General features: G+C 39.3%; 1 protein-coding gene across 2 annotated transcripts; it reads left to right on the top strand.

The window, feature by feature from the left end:
* Positions 1–24,326, top strand: LOC137974442 (tetratricopeptide repeat protein 28-like). 2 transcript variants are annotated; one of them, XM_068821427.1, is made up of 6 exons: positions 1–179; positions 702–754; positions 2,254–2,320; positions 8,854–8,920; positions 16,456–20,462; positions 21,244–24,326. In XM_068821427.1, the coding sequence occupies exons 5-6, from the start codon at positions 16,514–16,516 to the stop codon at positions 21,261–21,263; spliced, it is 3,969 nt and encodes a 1,322-aa protein (XP_068677528.1). In that variant the 5' UTR covers positions 1–179; positions 702–754; positions 2,254–2,320; positions 8,854–8,920; positions 16,456–16,513; the 3' UTR covers positions 21,264–24,326. The 2 variants fall into 2 exon arrangements, with proteins under 2 accessions (XP_068677528.1, XP_068677529.1); XM_068821428.1 differs by lacking the exons at positions 1–179; positions 702–754 and adding an exon at positions 1,429–1,717.
* The last annotated feature ends 474 nt before the right edge of the window (positions 24,327–24,800 follow it).

The following is a 24,800-nucleotide window of genomic DNA, read 5'->3' as shown; positions in this document are numbered from 1 at the left end:
AAGTGCCTTTCAGCATTTTATCGCAACATGGACGTTTCTCTCTCTCTTTTTTCAGTTCCATCGATGTGATTGTCGGTCATTTGTGATAAGACAAGTAAGGAGAGACTGGAAGTTTGTGGTTGGAAAATTGAAAGGATCCCAGAACACGTTTAACAAATTTCACTGTGGAAAATAACTACGTAAGTACATGTACCACCAAAGCAGCTTCATGTACGTGTAGCAGACTAATTGTACCTGCGTTTGTACGTCTTATGTCTCGCTTTGCGACAGAACTGAAACATCATCGATCCGTGTTTTAACACTTATGAGAGAGTTTAAGAACTGTCTCATAAAGTTACAGAATTTGATCGCCGAATTTAAAGTTACTTTGAGTTATGTGTAAGGATAAACTCTCTACATATTACAGTGAGGACACTCGAACCATGAACACTTGATATTTGTTTGTACATTTTTTAGTAAATGTGGGCTCGTCCTTTTGACAAGAGTATTTAATGTTTTTACACTTACAAAATGCTATACGTGTAACACTATACATCATAAGAGAGCCTTTATTTCTTAGTAGTCGAAATATACACAAGAATGTCAAGTGTTCACGGTTCAAGTGTCCTTACTGTAAACATGATCGTTTTATCTGGAGATAGACTTGATAATTTAATAACCACATCAAATCGTAACTGCAGAGTCATTTCTTTCCATTGCAGACGAAGCAGTTTTTTCACCTGACGGCAATCAGCATCCATTTGGAGCGACAGTGGTAAGTTGCTCATTGATACTCATTTCTTAATTAACAAGAACAGCTGCATGTAATTATGCGTAATCAACTAGTTTTGATTAATCTTACTTTTTACTGGCTTCTTGTTGTTTTCTCTGAACTTTGGACAATCTTCCTGTATTGCTTACCCTTAATTTAAATGCAGCCGGATTCATTATTCCTACAAGGAACATTGCAAGGTGATTTAAAAATTAATCAAGACTTAATGTAAGGTAAAGTCGTGATTGGAATTCTGCTGAGTTACAGCACTTGCCTTGATGGATTACATGAGATAGCAAGTGCATACATTAACGTGGGTTGTGTCTGTATAGAAGGCACAAAGGTTAATCGAGACCAGAAGGGTTGGGAGGGAGGACTGGGCATGTAATCCCTCAAGGCACTGTTTTTTTTTAAAGTGAATTTTCATTTTGTGTATTACATAAGTCTTACACACTGATTTATGAACATGCAGGAAAAATTCAAGAAAAAAAAAGAAAGAAAACTAAATCTATATACATTACAGATTCACACACAATTACATATTAAAAAAGAAAAGACACCCCAGCACCGTCTACTCTATTTACATAAAGATATAAATAAATAAAAATAACAATAAAAATTTAAGAAAAGGGAAAGTAAGTGGTGAAAGGATCATATATGGGTAATCGTTAGTTGTTGTCCTTCAGTAGCATTTGAGAATAATGGTTCCAAGTTCTAGTGAGGCCTAACACTACTGTGAAGCTTTTATACCTAATTATTCCATCAGGGATCAACCCTAGTATTGGAATTGGGCCCACACAAGGACAGAGAAAAACTCTGACCAGGGTGGGGTTTGAACCCACGACCTTCGGATTAGATCACCGCCGCTCTACCGACTGAGCTACAAGGCCAGAATGGGAGCAGGCCGTGGTTATGTGAGACGTTATTCACAAGGACAAATTCGGCTCGGCCCAAGCCTAATTTTAGGTAATCGTTAGTTATTGTCCTTCAGTAGCATTTGAGAATAATAGTTCTAAGTTATAGTGAGGCCTAACACTACTGTGAAGCTTTTATACCCAATTATTCCATCAGGGATCAACCCTAGTATTGGAATTGGGCCCACACAAGGACAGAGAAAAACTCTGACCAGGGTGGGATTTGAACCCACGACCTTCGGATTAGATCACCGCCGCTCTACCGACTGAGCTACAAGGCCAGAACGGGAGCAGTGCTCTACGGCGCTAGAAGATTAGACTCTTAAATAAAGTTCCTTTCCTTTTTCCTTTCCTTGCAAGCTGATTGAATTCCTTCTAGCTGCAGTAGTGGATGCTGCTCTGGTCCTGTGTGGATTAAACTGCATTGTGTCTGTGCCAGCAGCATCCAGCAAAATTTTAACCCATCTACATGTACTTAGAGTGTCCCTTCTTATCCTTTTTTGAGGCTTGACAAAACTGATTAGTAATTCTGTATCTTCTGAGTTCTGTGCAAGTAATTTATTTAACTGCATGAAATTGCCATTGCAGAGTTCTTGCCATTGACGAAGCTGTTGCTTGACCTCACACGATAAAGCATCTGTTTGGACAAACAGTGGTAAGGCGCTCATCATTACCTAAATTTTTGTGTTTGTAGATGACCCATGCAATGAATATAAACTCTGATTATGTACATGTATAACTTGTGCTGTGTTATGTTGTCTATAAGTTACAGTGAAAGAGATCACTGCCATTATTCATGTAAAAGACAATGTGTTTCCATACAATTGTGATCCGTATACGATTCAAAATTCCACGTCAGATGAATGAAGAATTCAAAGTTCACTTCACTCTGAGGTGCTCAGCGTTCAGCTAATTGACTGAGGCAAATCGAGATTGGCTTATGAATAGTGTGTGTAGTTACTATATATTTCTCGTTCTTCAAAGGTTACTGCTGCAAGAAGACAATAGTGTCCTGGTATTGTATTATGGTAATAAGCAATTGTAGTTTCCAACCTCAGACTTGTGGTTTTGATTTGAGATAATTCGAAGTCTTGCATTTTATCCTGTAAATGCGTGCCTTCCGCTGTTTGATTTTGAGGGCTTTTATCGGAAATGGATCCTCCCCCTCCCTCCTCCCCTGCCCCCCCTTCCATCCCCCTTCACCACAACACTATGTCAAGATATAGATGGGTTCTTTGTTTCTTTGCTCATCTTCCTGAACAACATTGTCCTGGGTGGGGGAGGGGAGGGCTACATTGTTGGCCTTCTTTTTAAGTTGTGGTCCAGAAGTTAAAAGAACAGGATAGTCTCATTATTGAATTATATTTATTTCTTAATGTGTGTTTGGACGGTTTTGCAAGAGTTATAAATCTTCGTAATTTTATGCTCATTAAGGAAACATGCACAATCAGTAGTCACATTGCAATGATTGTAGATATTCAGCCAGTTTGTAGACCTTCAAGTGTAATGGAATTTGAGAATGTAATATTGCCTCACCTTTTCCTATCTACAGTAGTATGTCATTTATGTAACAGAAAAGTTAAAAACAATGTTCTCAAAAGTGACAAAATTGAAGTCAGCGGTACTCTTGCATGGCATGTAAGTTATTAAAGGAAGAAAAAAAGGCATACAGTGCATCAAGAAATTAATACCTGTCAATTTTTTAATGACAAAAGGTTGCAAGTTATAATCTCCTGATGAACAAAACAGTTTGTTTCTGTGTTAATTTAAGGCAAAAGTGAATTTCACTTTGTACGAAGGTATTGACACCTGTGTCTGGCAGTCTAGAAGTGACTCGAACAATAGTCATTGTCATTAGCCATACTTGACGAGCTTTGAATTCTTACCAAGCAGCCATGTGAGAGAAGTGTGTACATGTAGGTCAAGTGGGGGTTATAGATGAAAGATAAAAGTGATCCTTGCTTGTCTTTTATATAATCAAACTAAATTGCTTGGTTAGAATAAGTGCCTCAAACAAGAGAGGTAATGGAATGTTCGATCACAAAGTTTGAGCTGAACTCCTCAATGACTAGGTTGTTATTCCAACCCAAAGTGCTTGTATCTGTTTGGTAGACTGTTTCACACCTTGGTGGAGCTGGCATGACTGCTTTGGCTGGCAAGCTATCCACTGTTGTTCAGCTTGCTACATTGTACAATACTCCTACGGATAGTAACTGCATATGAATTCCTATTCTACTAGTCTACACACTTGCTTGACGTGCTAAATTGGTGCACTCCTGGTCAGAGGTTCACTTAATGGTGTCTCGGGTATTGCTGGGGTTGGTTCACGTATACATGTAGCTTCCCTTGGTGTTGTGGCCAGTTGGGGTTCTTAATGTTTCTGTTAAGTTTGAATTGTTTCTTTCAGATTCAAATTATAGTGTTACTTTACACGTAAAAAGAACTGTTTCAACACAATGTGTCAACTAATTTTGTTGCTGATTGTAGTTCACAGGCACTCCACATTAAATTATAATTTAAAGTGGAGTGCCTGTGAACTACAATCAGCGACAAAATTAGTTGACACAATGTTATGTTTAAACAGTTCTTTTTACGTGTAAAATAACACTATAATTTGAATCGTGCTCTTAATTATTGATGAGACCCACCCTCCCCCACCCCCTTTCAATGTCGCTTATTTGTACCCAAATATCCCAGGAATCACCCTAAAACATTGTTCGCGGGGCAAGGGGGTAAATTGGACTACCTAAGAAGGCTAAAAGACAGAAGAAATGCGGCATAATAATAGTAATAATAATAATAATAATGATAATAATAATAATAATAATAATAATAATAATAATAATAATAATAATGTCTTTATTAAAAGCATCCGATAAAATTACATATCTGATGTTACAATAAAAATTACAATGATTAAGATGAATAAAAAAGATTACACAGCTAGATTATATTTAAAAATTAATCTATTAAAAAAGCTATCTTTAAAACGTTCAGTGTTAATGCAGGGCCTGACGATGGAGTTCCTTAGAAGGTTTACAGTATGGTCTTTGTACCTTGGGAGCAAGCTTTTTAATGGATGATAATCGCGTTTGAGGCTACAAAAAAGGCGTCTGTCGCTTTTCGCCAAAAGTTCATATATATTGTAATTGGCCGACGTATAACGCCTCTTGTAGCATCTCTGTAGAAACCTTTGTATAACAGTAAGATCGGAAACACTTGCAGCATAGGGGGTAGAAATGGTCAACGTGGCAACAATTTTGACGCTGATTGTCTGAGTTGGTTGTCACTGTATTGCCATACGGTCACTTTGTTTATTGGAATGGGAAAGCATATATCCTTTGCATTTAATATGGTGCTCCAAAAAGAAAAAAGGTGTAATTCTCTGATCTACTGTAAATGGAAAATGGCCTGGATTTTGGCGGGGTTTCAGTATGACGTAAATTGAAGCCATTTCAGTGCTTTCTGTGAGTCAAGTCGGAAATACATGTACACATAATTTGCTACATGTACATCAAAAGGTGTGATTTCCATCCTTTCGCTTTTTACAGTACGGTACAATGTAGAAACATCCTGGAACCAATTTCGGAATAATTTGCCTTAAACAAGTATATTTCGGTCAACACTTGACATCTAAAACACGCGCAACGTGTACAAAATTAGCTGTTGTTTGCGTATGAGAAACAGACATTACCTCTCCTTTAACTGCAATCACATGCCATGAAAAGGGAACATCCACTTTGGGAAAAACAAATCCTTAGCAAACATTGTTGTACAAAGATACATTTTCATACAGGTCCATTTTTAACATTACATGTACTTAATTGCTTTCGCGTTAGTCTCCTTTCAGAGAAGGGATTGCTAACGCTTAGTAGCAAGTCTTCTAATTGACGTGTCAGGTTCATTGTTCTTTGGAATGACCGACTGAGCAAAAGCAACTACCTGATTGTGCTAAATCCTTTGCGAGATTTGTTTTACAATGAGGTACAGAAGTGACAAAATTTGTACCAGCTACGCATTATGACATTTATGTGAAACGGTCTATGCGGTCTACCACAGCTTTTCACTGAGAAAATAATATGATGCCATTTCTTGCTGTGGCGATGGTAGACTCTGTTTGGAAGGTAGACCGTTGGTAAATGGAATAGACGATATGTACTAGGGTTTCTAACTGTGTGAACTTTATTATGAATCATCTGGTAATGTGTTGGATTGAGTAGAAAAGAAAGTACTAGTTGAATTGTGCTGTTTCCTGGAAGATACGATTTTCAACTGTAATGCCACCATCCCCATTGACATCAGCAAGGAACACAATAAATGTTATTGTGTTACGTACATGTAATACAAGCCATGTGTAACATTCGGAGCATCAGGTCTGCAGTGCAAAATACTTTGCTCGCTTTAGTACATAGTACGGAGTCTTCTGTTAGCGATGATAAGTCCAAACACTTGAAAATCGATGCCAACATATGTTAGTAATTAATATCCTTTCGTGTTTGGTACATTGTGCTTTGCAATTCGCGCGCAAACTTCTAAAATGTTTCAGAGCTTACAGTACACGATATCTAACAATTATTGTTTCTTTAGTTCCTGCTTTTGTAAGTTGAAAATTTTCCCTACAGGATTCAAATCCGCACTTGCAAAATTATTGGAATCAATCAGACAACAAGTTGCAAAAATACATGTAGTGGCGACACCTCACCTTCTTGGGGCGTTATTAATTGACCTAACCTTATCTCTCGCACTGCAGTCCTTCCCCCCCCATCAGTGTTGCTAGCAAGACAAAAAAAGTGTCGGAAACTTAAGTAGTCAACATTGAAATGGGGAGTGGGAAGGGTTTAAATTCTAGATACGGCGGGTATTGGAAGCTAGAAAAGGTGTTTTTAAATGAAAGTGTCTCAACATTATTATTTTTGCAAGTTGTTGTAGCCACTACATAACTTATGTCAGTATTCCTTTCACCGGGTATGCCACAGTCAATCAGTTGTGAGTGATGCTAGTAATTCATGCTAGCCCGCCTTTTGTACTGGGTAAGTACATTCCTAACGAAACAGGTTATGTCCAATCTTCAAACTTCGACACCTTTCGATTTGTTTCAATGGAAATGCATTGAAAGCTCTAAGTGTAGTCTTTGATCCTTTTTCGATCATTCGCAAAGTAGGAAATACAAATACTTGAAACTCTGCATAAAAATTAATGTATTTTAGAAATTCACGTTTTCTGTCTATGATCAGGATTAGAAAATTATGGACACTTTTTGCGACAAAACTTTTGCATCTGACGACTGAAAAGTTTTTGTAGTTGCCAGCTGGCACCTGCACCAAAAAGTTGATTTCGGACCCTGCATGTAATCCCTCGAGGCACTGTCAGTTGTAACTCAGCAGAATTTCAATCAAACTTCACCTTACAGTTAAGACGCTTTTAATTTTTAAATTCTACATCGTTACCAGTGGCTTGTGGCTTACATAAGATTTCAAAGCAACAGACAAGTCAAAGTCCACAACATACTGTAAACAGGTGTATTACCATGTCATCCCTTACAGACAACAATTAGTTATTTCATAACAGCAACATTAAGAGCACCTGTGTCAAACTGTTACTTGAACGATAGGCTTACATGTATCATAAAAACGAGAAAATGTGGTCATAGAAGAGCAGCTGTATCAAGAATCTCTTGCAAGCTGATTGAATTCCCTCTAGCTACAGTAGTGGAGGCTGCTCTGGTGCTATGTGGATTGAACTGCATTGTGTCTGTTCCAGTAGCATCCAGTGAAATCTTAACCCAACTGCTTAGAGTATCCCTTCTGATCCTCTTGTAATGCTTGACAAAACTGATGAGTAAATGTGACTCGGTACATCCTCTGAGTTCGGTGCAATACTCTTTGAGGTGTGTAAAACACAGTTTCAGTTAAGGAGATAATGTTGCGTAATATTTAAACTATTTTTGAAGAAATAAAACAACATTTTAAAATTTTTACAAGATATGACTGTTTCGACATGCTTATGCCATCTTCAGCTGTGATGAGTTTTACAATTTGAATTTAAACCTATTCATAAGAAAAATACGATGGATGAATTGATACATTATTCTCATGTGCAAAACAAATTAAATGGATTTTTTTATAAAGCTAAGATATCAAGTGAAGCTATGATCTTCGCAGTTATGAGCGCAATTTTTGCAATTGCGTAGAGAAGCCTGAAAAATTCAGGACTTCAACGGGGTTTGAACCCGTGACCTCGCGATTCCGGTGCGACGCTCTAACCAACTGAGCTATGAAGCCACTGACGTTGGGAGCTGGTCATTTGTGGGTTCTAATGGTCCCGTGAGGAATGAATCAATGATGAAATGATATATGAAATGAATCATATGTGAACTGCGGATATGAAATCAAGTGAAGCTATGATCTTCGCAGTTATAACTGCGAAGATCATAGCTTCACTTGATTTCATATCCGCAGTTCACATATGATTCATTTCATATATCATTTCATCATTGATTCATTCCTCACGGGACCATTAGAACCCACAAATGACCAGCTCCCAACGTCAGTGGCTTCATAGCTCAGTTGGTTAGAGCGTCGCACCGGAATCGCGAGGTCACGGGTTCAAACCCCGTTGAAGTCCTGAATTTTTCAGGCTTCTCTACGCAATTGCAAAAATTGCGCTCATAACTGCGAAGATCATAGCTTCACTTGATTTCATATCCGCAGTTCACATATGATTCATTTCATATATCATTTCATCATTAAAGCTAAGATACTTAGATACTTATCGTCCCAACAAAGCCGTTAAAAATGAAAAAGAAAAAGTTCGTTGTAATTTAAAACTGAATAACCAATGAGACTAAACTGAAAGAGATAGGCCAAAATGTTGCAGTTGTTGGTTATTTTTACTGCGTATCAGGATATCCACTTTAGAATATACTTAACAACATTTCAAGAGAATGGGTGATATTTTTTCACTACAACTATCCACTTCAGAATTAGATACTTAGAACACTACTAGGGCTGGGTGGTAATAATTTTACACCACGTGCACAGTTACTGTACATGTATCTCTTAAGAGCTGCAGCTGTATTCCGCAGTTATGACACTCTGTTTGCATTGTGCTGTGTGTAAAGAGAAGTATTCTATTCAGAGACTAATTTTGATAGACAAGTGTAATAACCTCATCAAATCACCATTGCAGAATTCTTTCCCTTGATGAAGCCACTGTTTGAGCTCACACAGAAGAGCATCTGTTTGGACCAACAGTGGTAAGTTGCTCATCTTTACTTAAAGCTTTATTGTAGACAATGTATTTAAATGTATGACCCACGCGGTAACCGGTCGCGTCGCCCACAAGTTAACTCGCCTACAGGTTAACTCGCCTACAACGAAGTTAACTCGCCTACACGTTTGAAGTTAATTCGCCTACACATAAAGTTAACTCGCCTACACATTCGAAGTTACTGTTGATGTTATAAGATAAAGCAAAACAAGAAGTTTACTCGACAACTATCAGGCAGAAAAACGAACCATCGATCGGATATCCGATTTGAGTTTTCGTCTGTCAGCGGCATTTAATTTCTCATCATTCTTTAGCAGTTCACTTTCGACTGCGCGGCCGGATGGTTTTCGTCGATTCGCAAGAATTTCATGCCAAATTGTATGAAAGCTACTAGACAATGGATTTTAGTTTTTGATCCTAACCTGCGTATAAAAAGGAACAGAGGCTAGCCTAAAAACTCATAGATCTCTGACCAACCTTCAGATGCCATTTTATCTATTGATTGAATTATTACACAGAGAGGCCAAGATCTCTGGGAGAATTACCTAGAGAAGCGCACTTCAGCCCACCAGCTTTTCAGGGCATGCAGGCATTTAAATGGGCCAGTTCGTAGCAAATAGTCTTTTTCTATCATAAAACTGTTTAAAATGAAGTGTTTTTCTAGTTTCATAGAAGTTTACAAATGTAAATACAATACAATATTATTTAGCTAGGCTAGGAAGTTAGGTTAAACACAGGTTGCCGTGCATGTACAATGCATGCAAACTTTACTATAAAGCTTAAGAACTTATGTAAAACAAACTAAGGAAACATTTGTCTACTAAATAAAAACACATACGAGTGAAGACAATGTTGTTTTAATCTGTGGCTTATTATGATGTTCTACATAATGAATAAGTTTCCGAAACCGGTCTTGCAAAACTAACCAAACAGTTCTTATCAGAACTCTATGGCCACTCCAAACTGGGAGCATTAGACTCGGTAACAATATCACATAACATTATCCTTCAAAATGGCGGATTTTACTCTCGAAACATTTGTCATATAATTTTTGAGGCCTCTTTCACGAAAATAAATTACTTACCTTTTTACTTTAAAGATTTCTTAAATGGTATCCTACCCTTTCATACAATTTGGCATGAAATTCTCTAGTTTGGACGTTAATATTAATATACTTTACGAACATAAGCATAACAACACTTGCGAATCGACGAAAACCATCTGGCCGCGCATAAAGACTGGTAAAGAATGATGTGAAATCGGATATGCGATCCATGGTTCTTTTTAGTTGTCGTGTAAACATCAACAGTATCATGAGTTAACTTGTGGGCGACGTAATTCACCCACCCACGCGATGCAAACAAGCTCTATGCTATATGTTATGTTATGTTGTTGGTGGGTTACAGTGGAAACAATCACTGCCATTATTCACTTGTGATCCATATACATGTATATGATTCTATTTTCCCTGTTGGATGAATGAAGAATTGAAAGTAATAAGTGCCTAGGGTTTGAAGCTTAAATTGAGGCAAAACTGCAAGTGTCATGGCATCTGACAGGATGCGGCGATGCGGATCCGCATAATTCGCTAAAATCCGCATCCTCCGCACAATGACGATATTTTCCGCATAAAACTGAAGAAATGCCTGATATTACTAATTAGTGATAAAGCAGCTGCTTACCACCCTCACAAACACAAAAGCCAAAGAGATTGACTATTTTGAAAAGCTTATTTTCCTGAACATTGAAGAAAACACGCCATTTCGTTCGCAAGATGAAAAGTTCGTAAGCAGTTTCCACTCATTTTTCGGGAATGAGCTTGGACTCTAGTTAAACCGTTTTCATAACATACCCTAGGCTCGAAATTTTTAAAAAAAGATGCAAGGTATGAAAATTTAGCCGCAAGTTATAGTAGCAAATTAAATTGCATCATTTGTAACTCTGGTAAAGTAGGGACAATCATTGCGATGAAGTTGTACAAAACAAAGAGCCCGCAATACGTATGTGTAAAAAACCGCTGAAAATGGTGAATGATCGAGGGTATGGATCGTGGTTCAACCACATGACAATTTTTCTCCATATCTCCAAATTGAAACAAAGTTCATTACAAGAAACAAAAAAAATTTTTATCGCTTTATTTCCTTTAGCAAAAGTTTCGGAGAAATGCCGATTACTAACCCTTTTATTTTAACGGTGAATGCTGGTCGCAAATTGGCAACTCGGCCAGATATCTTAATCGCAAAGGGAAAAGGCGACTGTATTGGTCGCAATTTCGAGTCCTGATTTACCATAAGCGTGTAAATATATTGGACGGGCCTAATTATTACATGTAGTTCTATAAATGTTTAAATTTCCGCATAATCCGGTGTAATTTCTGCATATATCAACGCATGTTTACGCATAATATGGCCAAAAATTTCCGCATAATCTTCTAATTTTTTTCCGCATCCTATCAGAAGCCCTGATTAGTGTAGATTCTAGAAATCATTATGCATCCACTTATTGGCATATGAATAGCATGTATTCTTGTACATCCTTCAAAGGATGCATGCAGCTACAAAAATACAATAGTGCATGTATAGCAGTATTGTTTTTAATTCATTTGAGTCTAAAGCTTCCAAACTCGGAATGGTATCTCCTGACATTTTAGATCTGAGATAACTCGACTGCATTTCTTCCCATAAATGCGTGCCTTCAGCTGTTTAATTTTGTCAGGGATTGTATGAGAAATAATGTGAAGCTTTGTGCTTTTTATGCTGCTACTCCATTGGTCAAGAAGCTCAGGCTGGTTCTGAACAAAAAACTCACGAATCATGACTTTCGGCTTTTTCTGAGACTCAGAAATGATTCTCTTGGTGACAAAATGGACCTTTCCTGTGACGTATTGCACATTGGACAACCGGCAATATGTAGTTATTGGAAAATGGGCCTTTTTTGTTTTCTTGATTGTCGCTTCTGCTAATAAATAAGTAAATAAATAAATAATTTAGAATTAGAATAGTTAAAGCAACCAAGTGTTTTCAAGTCTCAGAGCTTTGTGATATTCCATAAAAGGGTTTTTTTTATCAAAATGTGCTGTCAAAATTAAAAGAGTTTAGTATGGAGACGTTATGTTGGTTTTTTAGCAGAAATACATCAACATACAGTAGCGGCCAGAATTTGAGTTTTAACTTTGGCTATCGTTTACGCTTTGTTTGCATTAAGTTTTCTAAGCTTGAGTGCCTTCTTGTACACACAAGAATCAAGACTCTGAATGATCCTACTTAAATGGGGAGATATTGGGGTCTACATTTCTTTGACTCGATTGACTTGAGGCTGCACTCGTAAAAAGAGGTCTCGAGTTTCCTCTGCCTCATTCATTCTTGACATATTGAAATTGACAACTGAGAGTTGTGCGCCTACATTTCGCAACAGAAACCTGGGGAAGGTCTTTTTGTGGACGAACTCCAACTTGCATTTATTGTAAAGCAGAGGTTTTGCATGTTCCAGAAATTTCAAGTTTACTCATTTTCTTTCATAGATATTTCATTCTCAATGTAGACTTTCTCAAAGTTATTTTTGGTTCTATTTTAAAGTAGCGGGTGGTCGTGCTCATAGTAGCTGTGGGAAATCCCTGGTCCCCGGCCCTTAATGGCAGCCCTGTAATGTTTCAAGGGGCACAGTTCCATTCTGCTTACAGTATTCCTGGCATTCATTTGAGCTGAATGGAGATTCATTGCCTGACTTCAATGTTAAGGGAAGACCATGGTGGCTAAAATTTTCTTCACCACATACTCATAATAACGGCTGTAGTAGTCAACAATGACCATAATCGAATGTCCAGTTGGGAGTGGTCACACTAGAAGATGTACAACCAGGTCCTGCCAAGGGCATTCTAGCAATGCTCTTGGCTTCAATGGCTTTGGTGGATTTGGACAAGCAACCAACTGACACTTACAGCAGGATTTGCAGAATTTTTCCGCTGCCTTCTCCATACAAGGTCACCATAATTTACTCCTCTGATTTTGATTTTTCCTGACAATTCCCAAGTGCCCCTTTCTCATGGATCAAGGCAATTGCTTGAGATCTTAGCTTGCTTGGTAGTACAGTGTGGGTACATCTTTGGACTATTTGCCTAATTACACACAGTTTACCTGCAGCTGGTGCGTAAGCCTTGCATTCCTCTAATCGACCAGTTTTGATTGCCTTTCTCAGAGCTTTGAACTCTTCATCCACTGCAGATGTTCCTCAACTTCTCTTGTAGTGATACACCAGGGGCACCCAACGTCAATGTTCGGAAGATATCTGTTCGGAAGACGATTTGAGATCTAGAATTTTCGGAGCATTTGTTCTCAAATTCCTTGCTTGCCTGCCTGTCCTAGGATTTTCAAACATCTAAAAAATGGTATAATTGATCATTTTTAACGGATTGTTACCCTAAAAAGGTCACCTAGAATTTTCGGGGGCCTTTTTTCTGGTTGAAATTTTCGAAAATGTAAGTTTTGATCCCTATAATTTTCGGATCACTAGACTTTCAGCTAGGGAATCCGAACAGATGAAAAATTTTTAGGGGATAAAAATATGCCCATATCTACCGTTTAAATACTAAAATACGTTTAACAATGCTATGTTTAAGTGGTTTTGAACTATATTCTCGTTGGGTGCCCCTGATACACTCTCCGACTAACATCTGCGGAAACGAAAAATCACTTCGGTTCGTGGATTACAGACCAATGATGGTTTGCTGCTTTGTTGTGATTTATCAAACAGGAAAGAGGGCCATTCAGTCACATTGAAGGGTTGTAGGTGGATCATGCAACGTTCGATGCGGGTGCAGGGTTTGGAACGGCTCTTTGATGGTAGCGAAACGGCGAATGAATGTGTTGCTATAATTAGCCAGTCCTCGAAAGCTTCTTACTTTGCTGACTCTTACAGGCTCCCTTCTTTCATGCAGAGCAATACCTCTTTCCTCCCTCGGGCCGACTGCTTTCTCAGACAGGATGATGCCCATAAGCACTGTAAACTAAACGGGCATTTGTCAACATTTTAAGGCAAGCCATGCTTCCTCAAGCGTTCCATGGTCTTGCGCAGAGTCCTGTAAATATCTCATGTTGAGCAATTGATATCCCATGTTGGTGGAGGTCACTTGCTGAACTTACGCCAAACACTTAAAACTGTGTATGTGTATGGCCTTTGTGTGTTACGAGAGTGGTGATCTGGCGTGACCCTTGAGTTCTGAAGTTCCAGCTAAATGTATTTACACTAGCTTGCTAAAAACTTTTGTACCATTCATGTTGTGCAGCAACTCATCTACAGTTGATATTGGGTATGGACCCACTTGGTCGCCTCATGTCGACGCACAAATGAATGTCATCATCCGCCTTTGGAATGTTTACTGTTGGGGTGACCCATGGCGCGAGCCCATTGACTTCTTCTATGATGTCACAGTCCAATAGATCCTGAACTCACGCCGAACTTTTTGAATACGCTCTCCAAAGTGGATATTTTTTAATCCACTATGAATCCAGAACCTTGTGGACGCTAAATCTGGAAAATGTTTTTATTCGGATGGTGTAACAAGATCGAGCTGAGTTCCTTGCCGTGAAATCAATTCTCAAGATGGCTGCCGAGGACAATATTATTTCTTTATGGCGCATGCTTTGTTACCTCTGTTTCCTTGAGGAGTCTTGAGTACTGGAGTGAATCCAGATACGCTTCGGATGCGTGTAGGGGCAAATTCGATTTGAATACGCTACGTTTGGATGGGAATATTTTTGGTTTCTATTTTTGGTTTCTTCTTTCATTTCTTTGTTTAGGTTAAGGATTTTCCATTACTGTAAACCTCTCAAATGGGAAATGAAGTTGTTGTTAAATTCGGAAAGAAAAAGTTGCGGATTAAAAAATATCCGGATGAGCGTGGACGAGGCCTAAGAAAGGCCGACGATGACAATGGCTATGAGAAACCAACATAACAATAAGTTCAATGAGCAAAATAAATAGTTTTGCACGCGCTGCACGTGCGTTTTTCATTTTGATACATTTCTTTGCCGTTCTTGTCTTGACAACGACGTGAAATGATCAAACTTGAGGTCTTGTGGAGAACGAGAGCACCTGATGATGAATTTTCAATTTTCTCCCCAAACACTAGCAACGCATTCATGACAAGCTTAGTTCAGGGATGTTTATGTGCACCTTTCACGCCAAACGACTTGCAATACTCACGAAATTATTACAATAATGCTAAATGATGTTTTTAGATAGCGTTCTCGAAGCCTTACTCGTCTCCCTATTTCAAAGTGGGTGCCATACAATTCAGTGATAAATCTGAAGGGTATTCTAAGGCTTTAGTTTTGTTTATTTCGTGTTTCCATTGCAAAAAAGGGAAGTATGCATCAGTTTAAACCTCTTTTCTTTTGCCACAAGCTTTCTAGTACTTAGAAGGTACCAGAAGTTGCGAAGAATAGTTCTACAGAGTTGAAAATGAAAATCATTCTTCAACTGTACGCTTTGCTGACTGTACGCTTTGCAAAGAGACAAGACTAAGAAGATTGGATTTGTACATGCACAATAATACAATAATGACTATAAGGATAAACTAAACAGTAGTACAGAGTTCTGAAACAAAATTTAGAAGAGCAACTGTACCTGAAATTAAATGCTGTAGGATTCAGAGATTTTGCAAGCCAATTGAGAAATACATGGTTTCCAAGAAAGATGTTAGTCAAGCACATCTCCAAGAAAGACCGTTCTAGGATTTGTTCAGTTCTTTAATAATTTTTGCAGATTTGCATTGAAAGATGACGTCTTTTCTCTCGATGCTTAAATAGAATAAAGAATTAGTTTTCCGAGAGTTTAGTGGAAGTTTCTTTGCCTTGAACTAGGTAACCAAATAATCAGACCTAAGAGACAAAGGCCTTGTAATGTAAATAAACACACACGTATGGCATGTTCACTGCCATCAAGCGCAAGATGACGTCTTGTACAGGTCAATCAGTGGTAAAGAGCTAATTAGTAATACGAAAAGTAGAGAAAACGTAAACTTAGTGTAATGTATACTGTGATGATGTGGTGTAATGTAAATGTGCTGTAATTTATTTAAGCCACTTACAAGACGGTTATGGATAATTACTTTCTAGAGCAACTTTGAGAATCCAGGGGACATTTAGAGTAGTCTGTATGTCATAAAAAGTGATTGACAACCAGCTTTAAGCAGTGGTATCACGGAGCAATTTTGATTTGATCACGAAAACATGATGACAAAAAGACAACAGTATTACTTTGGCTGAGTTGAGTCTGATATGAGACAAATTTATGCCATTTAAATACGTCTATTTTGTGCGGTCAATTCTGTCTTTAAAAATTCAGTTTAAATCAGACAAAGGGCTCAACAAAAGAAGTAAAGAGTTTGACGTCAACAGCAGAAAATTGTCTTTGTAAGACTCATAATGACCGGCGGTCTCTTTAGTGTTGGTTTGGCTACGTACCTGCAGCATTTGTGAACAGTGCATTAAATTTCTCATGCTTTCTTTCGTACTTTTCAAGGAGTGCCCTCTCTTTCAAAGACGACCTTCCTTGTTCTCAAGAGTTCTTGTAATCAAGAATGGCAGACAAAAAGATGAACGTTTTCGAGGAGCATATACAAGACCTTAGCATTGCCAGAAAAGAGGGAAACAGAAAAGGGGAGGGTATTGCTTATTTCAATCTGGGTGGTTATTATTATGGCTTGGCTTATTTTGAACAGGCTAAGAGGGATTACACAGAAGCATTAAGGATTTTTAAAGAAATAGGTTTCAGTGCTGGAAAAGGAAAAGCCTGTGGCAATCTCGGCAACGCTTATCACAGTCTGGGCAATTTTAAAAAGGCCAGAAAGTACCTCAAGCAACAACTAAGTATTGCAAAAAAAGTAGGGGATAGGGAAAGGGAGGGCAATACCTGTTGTAATCTCGGCATCGCTTATCTCAGTCTGGGCAATTTCAAGCGAGCCATAGAGTATTACGAACAAGATCTTAGCATTGCAAAAGACGTAGGGAATAGGGCCGGGGAGGGCAAGGCCAATGGTAATCTCGGCAACGCTTATCTCAGTCTGGGCAATTTCAAGCGAGCCATAGAGTATTTCGAACAACATCTTAGCATTGCAATGGAAGTAGGGGATAGGGCCGGGGAGGGAGGGGCCAATGGTAATCTCGGCAACGCTTATCTCAGTCTGGGCAATTTTAAGCAAGCCACAGAGTATTACGAACAACATCTTAGCATTGCAAAAGAAGTAGGGGATAGGGCCGGGGAGGGAAGGGCCAATGGTAATCTCGGCAACGCTTATCACAGTCTGGGCAATTTTAAGCGAGCCATAGAGTATTGCAAACAACATCTTAGCATTGCAACGGAAGTAGGGGATAGGGCCGGGGAGGGCAAGGCCAATGGTAATCTCGGCAACGCTTATCACAGTCTGGGCAATTTTAAGCGAGCCATAGAGTATTGCAAACAACATCTTAGCATTGCAACGGAAGTAGGGGATAGGGCCGGGGAGGGCAACGCCAATGGTAATCTCGGCAACGCTTATCACAGTCTGGGCAATTTCAAGGGAGCCATAGAATATTACGAACAACATCTTAGCATTGCCATGGAAGTAGGGGATAGGGCCGGGGAGGGAGGGGCCAATGGTAATCTCGGCAACGCTTATCTCAGTCTGGGCAATTTCAAGGGAGCCATAGAGTATTACAAACAACATCTTAGCATTGCAAAAGAAGTAGGGGATAGGGCCGGGGAGGGCAAGGCCAATGGTAATCTCGGCAACGCTTATCTCAGTCTGGGCAATTTCAAGCCAGCCATAGAGTATTACGAACAACATCTTAGCATTGCAAAAGACGTAGGGAATAGGGCCGGGGAGGGCAAGGCCAATGGTAATCTCGGCAACGCTTATCTCAGTCTGGGCAATTTCAAGCGAGCCATAGAGTATTTCGAACAAGATCTTAGCATTGCAAAAGACGTAGGGAATAGGGCCGGGGAGGGCAAGGCCAATGGTAATCTCGGCAACGCTTATTTCAGTCTGGGCAATTTCAAGCGAGCCATAGAGTATTTCGAACAATATCTTAGCATTGCAATGGAAGTAGGGGATAGGGCCCAGGAGGGCAAGGCCAATGGTAATCTCGGCAACGCTTATCACCGTCTGGGCAATATCAAGGGAGCCATAGAGTATTACGAACAACATCTTAGCATTGCAAAAGAAGTAGGGGATAGGGCCGCGAAGGGCAAGGCCAATGGTAATCTCGGCAACGCTTATCTCAGTTTGGGCAATTTCAAGCGAGCCATAGAGTATTACGAACAAGATCTTAGCATTGCAAAAGACGTAGGGGATAGGGCCGAGAAGGGCAAGGCCAATGGTAATCTCGGCAACGCTTATCTCAGTCTGGGCAATTTTAAGCGAGCCATAGAGTATTACGAACAACATCTTAGAATTTCAATGGAAGTAGGAGATAGGGCCGGGGAGGGCGCGGGCAATGGTAATCTCGGCAACGCTTATCGGAATCTCGGCAATTTTAAGCGAGCCATAGAGTATTACGAACAACATCTTAGCATTGCAATGGAAGTAGGGGATAGGGCCGGGGAGGGAGGGGCCAATGGTAATCTCGGCAACGCTTATTTCAGTCTGGGCAATTTTAAGCAAGCCATAGAGTATTACGAACAACATCTTAGCATTGCAATGGAAGTAGGGGATAGGGCCGGGGAGGGAGGGGCCAATGGTAATCTCGGCAACGCTTATCTCAATCTGGGCAATTTTAAAGAAGCCATAGGGTATTACGAACAACATCTTAGCATTGCAATGGAAGTAGGGGATAGGGCCGGGGAGGGAAAGGCCTTTGGTAATCTCGGCAACGCTCATGCCAGTCTGGGCAATTTTAAGCGAGCCATAGAGTATTACGAACAACATCTTAGCATTGCAAAAGAAGTAGGGGATAGGGCCGGGGAGGGAAAGGCCATCGGTAATCTCGCCATGGCTTATCACAGAATGGGTGAACTTGAAAATGCTCTTCTTCTTTGCGAACAACAGCTTACCATTTGCAAAGAAACGGAGGATCCAGTAGGACAGGGAACCGGTTGCTATAACCTTGGTCTTGTTCATGAAAATTTAGGCTTGTTGTGCAAAGGCCTTAGTTTTTATCGTCTAAGCATAAAACATTTCGATGAAATTAGGCGTCTTCTTCAATCAGAAGATGCATGGAAAATAAGTTTTCGTGACACAAAACAAATGGCGTACACAGATTTATGGAGAGCACTTTTAAAGAATGGAGAGGTTGATGAGGCTTTGTTTGCTGCTGAACAAGGACGAGCCCAGGCTTTGACAGACATTTTGAAGGTGCAATTTGGAGTTGATGAAGAACCTTCCTCGGCAGTTGCGACGACGGAATTTATCTCCGCTGTTATGAAATATTTGCCCTTACAAACAGTTTTCATAGCACTTGAAGGGAACACTATCAGTTTTTGGCTTCTGAGAGGAGGAAGTGGAATAAACTTTAGGCAAAAGGAAATAAAGAATGGAAGTGCCGCTTCACTGATAGAAACCACTTTGAAACAGATTGGCGCGGGAACTGTTGTCCGATGCGAGAATCGCACACTTGACATGCTACCGAGACACTTGTTTTGCGGTAGGGAAGCTCTTTCCGAGACCTTTCAGTCTTTGACCCTCTCCGATAATAACTCTTTGCAGGCTTTGTTTGATGTCTTAATCAGTCCCATTGCAGACTTGCTTCAAGGTGATGACTTAATGTTCGTTCCTGATGGACCATTTTGCTTGGCTCCTTTTTCTGCATTAAGTGACTCTGTCAGGATCCGTACTGTTCCCTCATTGTCCGCTTTAAAACTCATTACAAGTGCACCTGACAACTTCTACAGTAACAGTAAAGCTCTGCTTGTGGGTGATCCGTGCTTAGAGGAAGTCACTGACGAAAATGGTGAACCCATTTCCGAGCAGTTGCCGTGCGCTATACAAGAGGTGGAGATGATTGGAGAACTTCTGCAGACCGCTCCTCTCACTGGAAGAAATGCAACGAAAGCTGAGGTGCTGAAAAGAATGAAGTCAGTTGCTTTAATCCATATTGCAGCACATGGAGATTCGAAATTTGGAGAAATTGCTTTGGCCCCAAATCCTGAACGCGCATCCCACATTCCAGAAAAGGAAGATTTCATGTTAACAATGAGTGATGTTCGTGCAGTTGGTCTTCGGGCAAGACTGGTTGTTCTGAGCTCTTGTCACAGTGGCCGGGGAGAGGTCAATTCTGAGGGTGTAGTAGGAATAGCAAGAGCTTTTCTGTGTGCTGGTGCCCGGTCTGTTCTGGTGTCACTCTGGGCAATCGATGATGAGGCAACCTTGCTGTTCATGAAAAAATTCTATAAACACTTGGCAGATCGAAAAAGTGCAAGTTTAGCTCTTCAATATGCTATGAAATCTCTTCGGGAGACGGAGAAGTATTCTGCCGTAAAAGACTGGGCGCCATTTGTGCTAATTGGCGATGATGTCACGTTCGAATTTGGGCACCACGGGCTTGAAAAGAATGGTAAGTGTTTTTTCGAATATTATTTTAATTACTGAAAGGAATTACATTGTAGAGGTTTTTAGTCAGCAAGTTGTCAAGAGGTAAGTTCTTCACAGAGAAATGGTTAAAATTGGTCGCCTATGTTGTTCTTTTACGAACTGCTTTCACTAGCCACTGAAGTAAGTATTGCCTGCATTCACCGGGTCGGGAACTTTGCTTTTTGCAGATAACTGTGAGCCATGCAATGCACTGAAACGAAATAATTCAGTGATCGCCGGTTACCTGCGTAAAGTGAAGTTTGATATTAAAGGCTTGTAGCCTACCTGTTACCGTGACATTTAGTTGAATAGGAATTGTTGCTATTATCTATAAGCACATGTAATTATGAATGAATGAATAAAATGTATGTTTTCTAGTGGAGGTATTGACGAAATGGAGAAGTGATCCTCGCACTTATATAGACAATTAAAGGAATTTTCTGTTTAAGTAGACACCTGAAAAATTTAGGTTGCTCCAACGGGACTCGATGCAAGTGCAATGCTCTACCAACTGAGCTCTGAAGCCAAACATTTTGGAGCAGGTCGTTTTGTTGGGTTCATTTAATTGTTCCTGTGAAGCACTTAAAATTGTCCAGATAGTTGAAAGGATCACTTGTCCATTTCATCATATCACATGTAATTATGTACAAACATTGCTATCGATGAAAACAATTTCTTTATTCATTTATCAAACAACGAAATTCCTAATTGCCGTCGAACCGGCTATTTTTTGTCTTTTTCTTCCTTACCTTTTTTTTTTTCAGAAACGGCATCCAAAAGTTGAGACAGCTACTTCTTGTACTCCGATGCGTCAGTATGTCGTTTTCCTTTCTTCAATTGTTATATGAGTTCTTGAAAGCGTTAAAGCATTTAAACCTCATAAACGGTCAAGGAAGACAAGAGATATGTTTTGTTTGTAAAGTATGTTTGTAGACCTAGGGTGGGTTTCTTTGGGAAATGGAAATCCGGATCCTTGTATCCAAAAGCGGATTTCGCTAAAATCCTTACTAAAACCCGAAAAAATGGATTATTGATTTGAGGAATTCACTCTCCGAGTGGATTCATTACATTAGATCTGAATCCCGATTTTTAGGATTCATGATCGGTGCATTTCTTTGGGAGACGGATCCGAAAACACTACGTTTGGCCAAGGGTAGTCTTGTGAAAACACACACTCCCGCCAATTTGCTTGTATCATGTCGAGTTTTCAGTGCCATTTTGTTCTTCAATGTACCGGAAATTTACAGAAAGTCGTAAATTTTTCGCAGAACTTCAATTTGATAGAAATTACGTTAATCCTGACCGGCTGAAAGTGGGCTTTCACGCCAGAAAAATCCGTTTTCGGATACTGGTTTCTTTGAGAACGAAATATCCGTGTTATCTGAGATAGTAAATCCATCTTGGATTCTCCCAAAGAAACGCACCCTTATTTTATTCATTTGTAGCTCCGTATATGAACCTTCCATTCCTTTCCAGCTAATTTTTGTTAAAAATTGGCCGAATCTTTGGGAAAATTTTCTAGAAGCTAAAAAACTAGGAACGTAGAAATTACGTAATCTTCTAATTGAGATAAGCGGAAGGTTTTAAGACTCGAACTTTTCTATTGAAGAAATTGCTAGAAAAAGGTTACTTCCAACTTCCAAAATCAAACAGACAGGAAGTTTCTCAGAAACGGGGTTTTTCTAAGTTATTGCCGCAGAGGGGCCAAGGAAAAATATTTTCAGAATGGGCGATTTATTAGGCAAATGTCTAGAATCTAAAAGTACTAGGATTGAAAATGAAATGACCGTAGAAATTTAATATCGTGCAAACGTTTGGATATGAGTGATCTCTTTGGGCAATTTCTTAGGGAAACTTCTAGAAGGTTAAAAACGAGGAAATAAGAGTCTTGTTTGATCTCTTAATTAATATGCATTGGATGTCTTTCTACTCAAATATTTCAAATATCTTTATTTGTATTTTCCGAATGTTTCTACTCATTATAATGAGTAGAAATATTTGATTCTTTAAGGCCGGGACACATCAGGCGATACGTCGCTGCGACACGTCACAGGGACAAGTCGCCGCAACAATTCGCCACGTGTGACACGTAGTTAATTTTGTGAAAATCATTGTCGCTACAGCAGAATTTTGTCACTGCGATCAGTTGCACGAATTCAAACCAGTTTGAATTCGTGCGACTGATAGCGGCGACAAAATTAGCGAAAGCAGTGGTTGTTGCACCGTGTGTACACTTCTGCAACAAATATAAATGAATCAATGAGTGAGCTCCATATTGTCCGCCATATTGAATTAGAAAACTATTTCAGATCCCCCCTCACACAAGATCACTGCTTGTGCACCGAACAGACGTTGCGTCGCAGCGATTTGTTTTGCAAGTAATAAACACGGAGCAGCTTGTCCCAGAGACCTGTCGCTGCGACTTTGTCGCCCAGAGTATCTCGGCCTTTAGTTGTAAGGCCCATTCAAACGGTTTCCTCTTTTGCTTCAACATGCATTCAACATTTTGTTGAACCAAATGTTAGGAGTTTTTGAACAGGTCCTTCAACAAAAATGTTGAAAGAGTGTTTTATCAAATTCAAACTGATTTATACTTTCATTCAACATCGATTCAACATTTATTTTGTTCTAGAAAATGTTGGATGGAGCTGAAGCCGTTTAAACAGTTCGTTCAACATTTTGCAGAACGCACGCATGCTCACACGTGGCCGTAAGTGGACGCGAGAGTCTGGTTTCTTGTTCTTAGTTCCTCGCAATCAAAACGTTAGCTCAATTTTTGGCGCCATGTTAAAACCATTTGAGGCGTCTCCGCACAACTTGTTGTCAACATTTGCTCAACACCCTTTCAACTTTGTTGAATGAATGTTGAAACCGTTTAAATGGGCTTTTTGAGCTTTTAATGCAAACTTGTTCGGAGATTACGATCAATGCATAGATTGACCAGTGCATACTGACTAGGAAACCTCTTAATTCAAACGGGTGGTGAAGTGAGGTATTATCGACAAATAGGAGGTGATTTAGTCATAGTCTAGTTATTTTGTAAATAACATAATGAAAACTCTAATGCGGTTTAGAAGAGAAAACTGACTGACCAGTGCTTTACTTACAGAGAATTGCGAGGAGAACACGATGTCCATTTTATTGTCTGTCGATATAATCCGCGCAAATGGCAACTTGAGCGTAGTTACAAAGAATAGTATTTTATTGACTTTTCAAACAAGCAGTCAACAGGTTTTCCACCACTTTTTATTTTTTTCCTCCAAAAAATTCAAGCTTGCCTATAATCCTGTATTAATTCATTAACTAATAAACGAATTCGTGTAGTCGCTCAAGTGTGTACTTGGTTTCTGCGACAAATGTATTTTCTCATGTTATAAAATGTACGCTATCGTAGCTCGGGTGTTTCGGTATTCACACTTAGGTGTGCATAGTCTGGTAGTGCGCATGACTATTTGTAGTCAGGTATATGCAGACATTTCTGGCAGTTCAAGGTCACTGGACGGCATCTCTCGCTACCTTTCTGTAAGATTTCCTTTTGACATTCGTACTTGTACGCTAATATGATGTAATCAGTGCGGGCTGCCAAGGGTGTCAGGATGATGTTTGCTCATTCGAGAAGTATTGATATGAGCGTTGTAATAAACTTTTGTTGTAAGCTTTTTTAAGTTGTGCTATATTTTCTTTCCTCCAGAAATGTTCAGAATACTTTTCACTGTATACTTGTTATTTACAGTATAGCTTTGCAGTCTCCGATGTACGCCGCCTGTATATTCTGTATTTTTACTGCCCTTGTATTAACGCATCATGATAGCTGTTAATAAACGAGATTCCTATTAATTATTCCTGATCCTTGTCTGCGTCTGATGATATTAGTAGCAAAATAATAATAATAATAATAATAATAATAATAATAAATAATTTATTTCTATAGCGCATTTTCCTAATGCCCAAATGCGCTTTACAGCGTCAAATAAATTATAATCCATACACTAAAAAATAATAAATACAAAAAATCCTAAGAAGATATTATAATCTATACACTAAAAAATAGTAAATATAAAAAAAATCCAAGAATCGATGAAATCAAAAGTGTAAAAATGAAAGTCTAAAAATGTGCTTGTCGAAAAAGGTAGGTCTTAAGCTTAGCTTTACAGATAGAGACAGATGCGCTGCTTTTAATCTCAAATGGAAGCGAGTTCCAGAGATAAGGCGCACACACTGAAAAAGCCCTTAACCCGATCAATTTAAGCTTGTGCGTTGGCTGTTCCAATAGAAGTTGGTCAGCAGACCTAAGAGGATATAAGGACTGATGAGCTCAGTC

This window comes from Montipora foliosa, chromosome 10 (genome assembly GCF_036669935.1).
Source record: "Montipora foliosa isolate CH-2021 chromosome 10, ASM3666993v2, whole genome shotgun sequence".
Lineage (NCBI taxonomy): Eukaryota > Metazoa > Cnidaria > Anthozoa > Scleractinia > Acroporidae > Montipora > Montipora foliosa.
This window is presented reverse-complemented; position numbering and strand designations above follow the sequence as displayed.